Here is an 11,444-nt window from a genome sequence, read left to right as displayed (position 1 = left end):
TAGCAAGCTGGCTAGTCCCGGGAAACCGGGAGTTCGTTCTCTGCTCAATGTACTTTTTCAACATCAAAAATCTCAAATTATGAAAGATCCAGATGTTTTCAGCTGTTGCCAACCCATCGGCCACATTTAGGTATACTTTTGATACAAATTAGCGTATAAATGTGTCCTCTGAGCTAGATGCTAAATCCTATTTAGCAGGGCAGCACGGTGGCGCAGCAGTTAGCGCTCGTGGAAGACGGTCCCAGGTTTGAGTCGCACCTGAACGGGGCCTTTCTGTGTGGAGTTTGCATGTTGTCTGTGAGGTTTCCTACGGCTACTCCGCTTTCCCCTACCGCTAAAAACATGTACAATAGGCCAGAATACATGAGAGTGTGTTTCAGAGGGACTACATCGGCGTGTTCATTAACATGCACTGTCCCAACCCTTCTTTTTGTGGGCCCCTAAACACAATCCCACAAAGAAATTTGTGGGAACGGGCTCAGAAAGCTAATGGCGCGTCTGTGAATTCTATGACCACAGGAAGTTAGCCAAAATTAGCATCATGCCGCTAACCCATGGGAGACTCTTACCTGTGAGCTTAGAAAACAATCTATATGATAGCATTTCGTCGTGTTCTTTTGGCCTGGTAGTGTACATTCACAGTCAAAACAGAAGATGGTTTAGCAGCTTGGCAAAAGGCAGAGTCCATCAGTGGCAGTCGAGATGTGGGAGACACGTGAAGCAGCGCAAGCGTTGGGGAGGTTCAGGAAGAAGCGCACCGTGGTTTGAAAAGCAACAGCCTCGTTTCCACCAAGCAGTACACTAATGCGCCTTCTAGCTTCGGCCTGCAGTAAGCTCGTCGTTGATCAGACATGTTACGCTGTGTAGATTTTAACTAATATATTGCTAAACTGTTGGCGCAATATTAGGTAATGCAATGTCTATATCACAAGAAGCCACGGCATACTGCAAAATCACTTGCACATTTTTCAGCCTCAAAAAAATGGGTGGGAATCGAAGAATGTGCAAAAGTTCAGTTTGAGTCATGATTGTTCTTATTTACTTCAATTTTTGTCCTGATGTTGGAATTAAGAAAAATATACATGATATTTGTCTATATTCATTGCAATGGTACGGTATTGAAATGGTTAAGTTGAACATCAGTACAAAATTGTTACTGCAATACTAAGAGTGATCAAATATCGTTACTTTTTGTCATTGTGCAGCCCTACTTTACTTTTGTCTAGAAGGCAAAAACATCTGGAAATTTAGTAGGCAGTGTTGGTGTTTATGGAAACCCTGTCAGTAACTCGGACAAAATAAAGTGGGCAAAGAAATTGTACTGAGGTGTTGATGCATGAATGCTTTGTGAAAAATGTATAAAAAGTCAGAAATTGGTATTTGCTCCGTCAATCTTTGCCTTTATTTTATATAAACCAAGAGCACACATTTATTCGATCTGTGCAAAAGAAGTGCAAACAGCTCTGAGCTTTTTTCCAATAACCAATTAGCATCCTTGATAATTTAAGACGTTTTATTGACATCCCAGATTCTGAACATCCAACTTAATTACACAAAATAAAATATGAATGTTTCCCTCGTACGATTTGATGTTTGCACATGAAAGCTTGATGGCGTCTTGAAATTGTACACTGCATTCCCTTTCCTCTATGAAACTTCACGGCCGTAAAAAGGTGAAGAACCCGACCCTCTGTCTGCCTGTGTGTTTTGAAAGCTCCTGCACGGTTACTTCAGTCCAGGCTCAAGTCAAACAAGCCTGGCTGGTGTGCTACATGGACATGGACAAAGAACACTCCTTGGTGGAAACTGGGCTGCCCCTCCGGCTAAACAAGTAACCACACTGAGCGGGGTTGCTGTGAGGGCCCGGTGCCAGGGAGCCCAGATCTCCGCTGCGCAAACGCATCGGGGCATAGACTGAGAGAACGTGTGAGTTATCTAAAGTCAGGTGTTCTTTATTCGTATCTTTGAAACCGCGTGGAAAAGGAGGAAGATCAAAACAGTTGGCCAAGGCGTGAGTCTTCATCAGCTGTCCAAGTCAGCCACAGGACTAATGTGAGAGTCTAGAGCATCCTGTTGCGTTTATGCGTCGGGGAGTCTGTGATGACGTCACTACAGGGGGCGGGGCCGCGCTTGCGAGTGGCAGTGGAATCCAAATGGAGCGCCATCTCCTCCGCGATAAAAGTGTTAAGGTCCACGTCATGCAGGCCGTTCCTGCGCCGGCCCAGGGACTGGGCGGGGTGAGTGGGGGAGCCAGGGGGCCCGGAGCGCACCGAGATACTGGCCATGGCACCACTGAGACCTGGGAGGACAACAAGAAGGTTTCCATCAGGGGTTCAGGACGGCTACAGTATAGAGGGAATACTGAAGGGCTGTCATGATAATTACTATATCCACTTATCATTCAATAAATAACAGATATACAATACATTTTTTACCCAAAGTAAGTTGTGTGTCATTGTATTTCATGTTCATTGTGGGACATTTTAAACTACTTTTCGAATAAAGCGCAACTGTCATTTTTAAGCTGTGGTATAATAAGGTCTTGAATAATAACGTTTATCGTGATAGTTTCCTACCTCAATATATCAACCTTTAGATTCGTGACAGGCCTAAATACAAGTGATGTCAATGCATGGAAACAGCCTGGTAACAGAAGCAAATATGTGGCAAGACTGGAACATTGAAAGGTTTTTAAAGACATAAAATAACCTCTTAACTTTTACAGCTGCGCAAGGACTATGAAAACTACTATTCTCAAGGACTTTACATATTAAGTACAAAGTAAATCATTTCAGCCTTAACAACTTGCTACTTGGACCCATTTAAATTGCAATATACATTAGATTGCAATGATTCTGTATCAATCTATCTAGTAAGCTCGAATGGCCAAGAAGAATTTTTAAAGAGGAGGAAAAAGATCGCCTATGAACGGAGTATGAAAACTTGCAAGGTTTTTAAGGTTTTCATATTAATTTTTAGTTATTACAGTCATGGAAATCCTCTTTGTGTGTTACCTCATCAATAATAAACATCACAAGGTGTCAAACCAAGGAAAACTAGGTACTTTTTCTTTTTAGCTATGTTGAAAGTGTTCCATCGACTTTAAATCTACAAACTGGCCTCTGCTCTCCGATGTGCGAGTGTTGGGACTAACCGTGCAGTGCGATGGCCTCCCTGAAAGGCTGTAGGTCCGTCTCCACTGAGCTGCCCGTCTCCGGCGGGGCAGGCCTATTGGCGGAGACCACAGACACCCGGGGCGGGGCGCGCGCTGTCCGCGGCGGCGGCACTTTGCCACACAGGAAGCTGATGAGATCCTCGCGCCGGATGTTTCTTCTGCGTTTCTTCACCCAGGCGATCACCTCCTTATTCCTGCGCTGGCAGCCGATCTGGATGCCCAAGTCGTAGCTGCGCTGATGGGCCTCTGTACTCTCTGCAGGGGAGGGAGAATATGCTAACAGGGATTCTTAGAACTCTACGCTGAACAAGTTTAGTAAGGTAGACTCGACTAATAATAAGCTATCGTAGTACAGAATGTCAAATATCGTCGACTAGACTGGGTAGATCAAGTCCAGACACGAGTCCCCTCCCCGAAAAAAGAGATTACATTATGAAAATGATGGTGGTGCTGCTGCTGCTTTAATATATTAACAAAACAATGAATATGTATGTTAGATAAATATCACATTTTCCCAATGTAGCCTGAATGCATCACGGGTCATGTTCCCATAATTTGGCTATCCGGGCTGCATGTAGAATGAGAAAAGAGTGGTCTGACCAGTTATCTGGACAAATCCAAGTATAATCAGACAACAAGTGCAGTCTGAGCGTGTTCTGCATGCTAACGTGGCTGAATGTTTCCTCTGCGATTCACACTTAAGGCCTAAAACACTGCTGTGTGTGTGTGCAGACACTCACCTTTGTAAAGATTAGTGACAGCAGTAGCTGCGTTCTGAAAGGGCACCCAGAGAGAGAGGCCTTGCTGCTGACATACTCGGTCTGCGAAAACAACAGGCAAGTCCAGTTATAAATTTACAAATAGAAAAGTCATGTTTGGGGTTTTTTTTCTTTACCTCTGACCTGGCCTGAAATATATTTGGAGGAATTTATAATAAAGCTTTTTCTGAGAAGCACCCAATTTGCAAACCTACTTGAAACGCTTAACTTAATTACTGCCATATGTACAGAAGGTTTCAAACAACTACACACTTTCTCTGGTGCGTCAAAACTATGATCAGCATTGCTCATTGATCTAGCAGTAAAGTTACTATAATGTTTTAAGAAATAGAAGTATTTTGTGCAGTATACCGTGTGTTCCTCCTAGTAATTTGTTGCCCCATCTGACAGAGTGAGAAGCAGGCATTTAATCTGAACTTTTTTTTAAACATGTTTACATTAGCAACAAGGTATTATAAGGCAGTGTGTGTCACATGACATGGCTGGCAAAAACCAACTGTGATTGCTTTCCAAGACTGAAATATGACCTGCTACATTGATACAAGCAGCATGTGCATTTCATAACATGTCTGTAAATGTCTTGACTACAAGGCTATCAGCTAACATAAAGCTGACTTTTATTATGAGTGACTTGTACCAAGCAAGCGGCAGTCCAACTGCGACCTAAAATGGCTATTAATCTATCAACTTAAATATAAACACACACCAGTCACTAGAGGAAAGTACCTGTCAGCACTTCCATTTTCATTACTTGATCTCAATTGTGACTTTACACAACACTTTTACGATAGAGCTGAAGTGCCAAGAAACATAAACAAGAGAAATATGCCAAGTAAACCAAGAGGGTGGAATGACTGAGAAAAGCCTTAAATCAAAGACTACAAACTATGAGAAAAAAAATTACATATTCAATTACTGAACACATTACTTTCCAATGAAATGTGAACAACAATCATAAGCAATGTGTTCTCCATCAAAACTGTGTCCAAAATAGTGAATCGGGGCCAAAAAAATCATAAATACTGAACTTTTGCACATTTTTAAGTTTCAGTTTTTTTAGACAGTGAGCACAAAACAATGATCAATGTCACTCAGATGAAGAGCTCATCATCTTCATACTGTGGCATCCTTCCATAACATTTTATATAATGTTACACCGGAGTCTGTGATGCACATTTGAAGGCAGAAATCGCCCTCGCTTGGACCAAACCCATGGGTAAAACCACCGTTGAAAAGCAGCTGCTCAGAACATGTATACACACACCGTTTACGAAACTCCTTGCGCCATTTTGGGGAGTGTTTTTATCAGCAATGCTTTGATAAACACTCCGTCCACAGCATCGGTGCGAGTGGACATGCTGCTTATTGACTGTATTCATCGTTTGTTTATATCCCCACTTCGCCCGGGGGGTCAGAGAACGTGTGTTTAGTCGACAAACTCCTCCCTGGGTTTCGCCATTTTGACGAGCTTGGCATCAGTTATCGGGTGAACAAATGGCATTTAGCTGGGCCATATTGTACAAAAAACAAACAAAGAGGGCATTAAGGGGAAACGGAGACGCTATCCTCGATGCGCAGTGACTAAAATAGACCCCCAGGTGGTACATTTCAATCTTTTCTCGGACAGAATTGCGACGGTGTGATTGCAACACTGCTCAGCTGTCCCACTAGCTGACACTAACCGGTAGTTGGCTAGCTGTTAGCATTTTTTTTTAGCACCCGACCCCAAAAAAGGTCGTCGTTTTATTTTCATACTGCCGACACATATTGTTTCCAGTGCGCCGTGAAACCATTTAACACCGTGGCTTTGTTAAGAGCAATACACAAACCATTAGCGGGCAGTAATGGCTTCAAGTGAAATGCAAACTATGTGCTAAGTGTGCTAAAGGGTATTAGCATATCCGGTGCCCTTTGTGTGTATCTCTCCACCCAGCAATAACGTTAGCAGGGTCTACGCAAATAATTGCAAGTCAAGTGTAATGCTTTGGAGGCTGCTTTAAAATCCGGATGCAATGTTTTCCATACACTAAAAATACACCCCGAGATAAGTTTACGCATGTATCACATCCTAATTTTAACTTTGCGACCATTTGTGAGATGACAGATGGAAACAACATACGATATTTATAAAGAAAAGTAGGCCTAATAGACTATTTGATTACAACGCAAGATGCCTGTAACGGTGAATTGCAGCGAAATCTACTAGATACAACGTAATTTGGACCTAAATGTAGTTGTTTAAAAGTAGCAAGGGGCAACAACTCGATTTCTGGTTGGAAGAATTATGCAAAAATGTGTCCATGCAAGGTGCAATCATTAAATGCCAATATACACATGATGATTTTGTGCATATAATATGGAATCACGAATAATGTTATTTATTGTCCCAGACACTGGTTGGCTTGGAGGATTAGCTTCTCTTAGCCTTTAGCTCGATGCTAGTTAGCCTTAGCTCAAACTTGGCTATTTTTAGTACAAACCTTTATATAGTTGTGCTACTGCCGTGGCGGAGTTTTGGAAGAGATGCCAGAGTTTCTGCTGACTTTGTTCCGTCTCCTCCTCGCTGGGCTCCTCTTGATCGGCCTCGGCCAAACACTGTCGCTCCCATTTGGAAAACCAGTGCTCAGGCCCGTGCTCCTGAATCTGCGCTCCCCCCTCCTCCTTCCTCTCCTCCATAGCTTAGATCTCAAGCTTTACGGTTCCGATTCGACCTTATTTCTTATCCAATCTCAAAATTGCGTTGCCCAATGTATAAAAAAACGACTACCCTAACAATCTACGTACAAAAATAACGTGTCCGCCGCGGTTAGAGCCACATTATGTACGTTTAAATGCCGCCCGCACAGCCTGAAACTAAAGAACGCGACGATGACAACACCTAGGAATTTCTGGCACTGGCCAGCAGGGCGGAGCTGCAGCCCGGAGCAGCGGCACATTTCAGACCGCGGATTGACGACCGCAGGTTTGCCCCTCGCTTTTCCCGATTTTATTTTATTTTATTTTTTGGATGGAAAAAAACCCGCATAATAAAAAATAAAAAAAAAGATTCTACTACTACTACTACTACTACTACTACTACTACTACTACTAATAATAATAATAATAATAATAATAATAATAATAATAATAATAATAATTAGCATTAAGTAGCATAACTAGCTAGCATTAAGTTAAGGCTAAGAGAAGCTAATCCTCCGAGCACAACAGTGTCTGGGGCAATAAATAACATTATTAGTGATTACATATTTTACGCATGAAATTGTCCATATTGGCTTTAAAACAGTGACATTGTAGGTCCAAAATACATTACAAATTACAGTTACATTTTGTAGATTTCACTGCAAATGACCATTTTACACAGTACAATAATAGGCTAATAATAATAATAATAATAATAATAATAATAATAATAATAATAATAATAATAATAATGATAATAATGATAATAATCTCTAACCCTAACCAACCTATTCAAAATAAATACAAGAGGGAATGTATTATTATTTAACGGCAATTAAAAAGCATTTAAGGAAAGAAGGTAGGTCCTGATTTTATCGCACATTATTTATTTATTTATTTATTTTCTTTAAACTCCAGAGCCTATTCCAGAACATATCTAGTAAATTGAACAAATAAACAAATGATAAAAGTATAAACAATAAAGTGGTATATTTTAAATAACAAATAAACCATGGACATCAAAATTACACTGTTGCCTTTATTTCTTCTTTTATGGCCTCTTGCGCGCTTCCAAACAGCAGATGGCTGCCTCGAGAAAAAAAAAAAAAAACACGGTCGTAAACCTGCGGGCCTAAATGTGTAGCTGCTCCGCTCTGCAGACTCATAATATTGTGGAAGTAGGCACCCACACATAGCCCCGCCTAAATTCCCACTTCTTTGCGAGCTGATTGGCCGAAGCAAGTTTTAAGGCGGGTCTCTGTGGAGAACTATGTCTCGGATTGGCGGAGAAGTGGAAAAAAGAAAAGGTCAGAGAAAAACAACACGGTGGGCGCGTCCAATTTCCTCACGATCTTTTCCTCGAATCGCGAGTCCTCGTTTTCTCGGCTGTACATCCCGCCCACAGCGAAGAGTGAGCCAATAGGAAACAACTTTGAAGGATCGATTGGATTTGCTTCGAGAACGCTGATTTAACTTCTTAACCCCCACCTGAACTGAGTGCATTTTCTCCAGTCCAGCTTTACCCAAATCTAAAAGCGTCTCAACTGGAGAACAACAGTATAACGCCTCATTTGAAAGCAAAGACCTACAAAAGTGATCGTAACTTTTGTGTCACTGTGTCGTTGTGTTTTTGTCACATTTCGCCACTTTTTTTTTATTGTTTTTTGTCACTTTTTGTGGCTTTTCTGTTGCTTTTTCATCATATTCTTTCATGGATTTTTGTCATGATTTCTCCACGTTTTTATTGCTTTTCCAGCACGTTTTTTGTTGCCCTTTGGCGCTTTTTGTAGTTTTTTGTTGCCTTTTCATTGCTTTTTGGCACGTTTTTGCCACGCTTTTGTCACTTTTTGTTGCTTTTTCGGGACATTTTTTGTCACTCTTTTGTCTCTTTTTTGTTGTATTGTTAGCATTGACATTTTGAAAAAGTCAACTATTAAGAGTTTAACCTCACGGCGCCTGCTAATCAGCTATGTGCTAACTCACGGACATGAAACATACAAGGTCAAATTGAAGATTTGCCTAAAACGTTTTAAACTACAAAATTCTAAAAGTAATTTAGTTGTATTTTCAAGAATTGTTTGTTTCTTTCTTGTAAAATACCCGCGCAAGTGTCGGTAGTTAGCTGTGGCTACAATTATAACTTACCACCATTGAGTGCACAATACAATACCACACCACACAAGCCATTATATTACTACTATAAGCCTATCATAAACACTGCTGAATCATTAGGTAACATTGGCATTGTCCTCATCATATTAGCGTAAAAAAAAACATCTTGCGTTTAATTCACCTTTTTGAGAGTTCTAACGTGTTGTTTTTCCACTTCATTTGAACCTTAGAAACATATAATTAACAGTAAAGCAAAGTAACTCTTGCCCCTAGAGGCCATAAGCGCAACTGCAGGTGTTGTAGCAAATTGCAATTTTTTAAACTTATTAATTGTCCGTGAGAGTAAATACTACGCTGACAGAAAAGACAGGGAGAGAGGGATATTGTGCATCCAATTATACAATGGAATTATTTTTTTTTACTCAAACTTGGCTGTAAATACTGTTTAAAGTGACGCTAGCCCATAGTTAGCTTTGCCCGTTATCCTGTTAGCTTCTTCTTCGTGATTCTATTAGTGTGTATTGGTGGCTCCGGTCCGTTGGCAGCCACATTGCAAGCATGGTTTTCTGACCAGAGACACCAGGGGGAAATGAAAGATCCTCCAATCATCCCATAAACACTTGTATTACCCGTTACTTAGTACTGCTTTACGGCTATTATGCTAAGTTAATGAAATGTAATGCAACAATAACCTCTCTCTAATAGCCTACGTCTGAATAGATATTGTAAAAAGACATCTGTAATATTGAGCAACTCCCCGTGGCTGCTTTTGTCTACAGGCTGGATCCACGGCTGAGGGATCATCGAGGTGCTAAGGCTGTTGTGAAGGAGGCGAGAGCAGAGTTGTGATCCCGCCCTACGGTGTCTGTTGGCTGTAGCACATTCTGTCCGGCAGAGGGCGTGCTGATCCTGAAGACTGTCGACCGGATCGTGTGGTTGTTTTTACACATTTTGTGAGTAGCTGCAAGTCACTGTCACTGTCCCTTTTTTTAGTTGTACAGCTACAGCCATTTAGAGACATCCCACTGTTGATTAGTGTGCGTTACTGAATCATAATAATTACGATATAATGGGCTTACACTTGTGGCAAATGTACATTTTTTTGGCACATGACTAGTTTCGAACATGATTTTGTTTGTATACTTTATTGTCCCCGTAGGGAAATTTGTCCTCTGCATTTAACCCATCCTTCGATGCCGCTGGGGCAACCCGTAAGGAGCAGTGGTCGACGACAGTGCCGCGCCCGGGGACCCATCTCCATGATGTGGAGCCAGGCTGATGGTCAGAATCACCTGGCTGGAGGATTCACCTATTGCACATGTTTTTAGTGGTAGGGGAAACCGGAGCACCCGGAGGAAACCGGAGCAGACACGGGGAGAACATGCAAACTCCACACAGAAAGGCCCCGTCCTGGTGGGAATCGAACCCGGGACCTTCTAGCTGTGAAGCGGAGGCGCTAACCGCTGCTGTTGCTGCTGTTGCCGACTCACTCCCAGTAGACATTACCAATTGCAGTAATCCCCGTATGGAAATTCATTCTCTGCATTTGACCCATCCTCAATGCCTCTGGGCCGACCTGTAGGAGCTCGAGGACCCATCTCCAAATGTGGAGCCAGGTAATGGTTAGAAACACCTGTACATGTTTTGAGTTGAACGGAGACACGGGGGAGAACATACAAGTTCCACGCAGTAAGGCGCCGTCCAGGTGGGAATTGAACCCGGGACCTTCTAGCTCTGAAGCATGATCGGCAACCGCTGCCCCACTGTGCCGCCCAAATTAGATTTACAGTTTTACTTTCAAAAGTCCATCACTGCCATTGTACAATGTTCTGTCCTCCTTGGTGTAGGTTTGGATTCTGATTCAGACAATGTTCGATAAACCTCGAGCCAAATAAGAGCAAAGTCTGGCTAAAATAACATTTTCAGAGTTGTGCAACAAGCATATTGGACGGACGGACGGACGGACGGACGGACGGACGGACGGACGGACGTCAGACAGACAGACAGACAGACAGACAGACAGATAGACGACTGAAGGCTGCACTGGAACTGATCGGGACTTTAAACTGGTTTAAACTAAAGGATGTGGCAACAGTGAGAGTGGAGCTTATTCTGGTTTCTGATTGGATAATTGTCCTGAGACACAGACAGATTATATTTATGATCCTATATACCCTCACTTTAAAAACAAAGTTGTTTTTCCATCAACAATAATATAATATTTTTTGCTCTTTTTTGTAGTCTGCGTAAACCAGAAAACTATTCATCCATTCCCAAAAATAGTTATTACTATTTCAGTAATCGGGAGAAGGGACACAGTTTTTTTTTTAAAGAATCATAAAATTGATAAATGTTGCTGCCATAATCATTTCTTGAATTAAAGCCACACAGCATAACATTTAACCCAATAAATAAAATTGAAATACAAGCATTTATTTTATGACAGATATTTTTGGACTGATGGCAACAGTATAGTCCAAAATGTTGCGCAGTGTGCCTTTAAAGTGCATATGGCACATTAGACACAATTATATTTAAGATTTTGCGAAAAACATTTTACCCAGTTTGCTTTAGTGTGACCTTTAACACTTATATTTAGGAAACATTTAGCAAAAAATTCTGTCCAACATTTCTTGCTGCTTCACTGAAATCAAATGATAATTAGTATTTGCAACTGATGTTGTCCATCTAAATAATTA

General features: G+C 41.5%; 1 protein-coding gene across 1 annotated transcript; it reads right to left on the bottom strand.

The window, feature by feature from the left end:
- Nucleotides 1-1,122: 1,122 nt before the first annotated feature.
- Nucleotides 1,123-6,837, bottom strand: hapstr1b (HUWE1 associated protein modifying stress responses b). The gene is made up of 4 exons (XM_079554449.1): nt 6,435-6,837; nt 3,916-3,996; nt 3,155-3,430; nt 1,123-2,299 (listed from the first exon to the last, which is right to left on the bottom strand). Exons 1-4 carry the CDS (start codon nt 6,628-6,630, stop codon nt 2,061-2,063), a joined length of 792 nt encoding a protein of 263 aa, XP_079410575.1. The 5' UTR covers nt 6,631-6,837; the 3' UTR covers nt 1,123-2,060.
- Nucleotides 6,838-11,444: the final 4,607 nt, after the last annotated feature.

This window comes from Gobius niger (assembly GCF_951799975.1).
Source record: "Gobius niger genome assembly, chromosome: 3".
NCBI classification, from domain to species: domain Eukaryota; kingdom Metazoa; phylum Chordata; class Actinopteri; order Gobiiformes; family Gobiidae; genus Gobius; species Gobius niger.
Note: the sequence above shows the minus strand (reverse complement) of the source record. Positions and strands in the feature narration are given on the sequence as shown.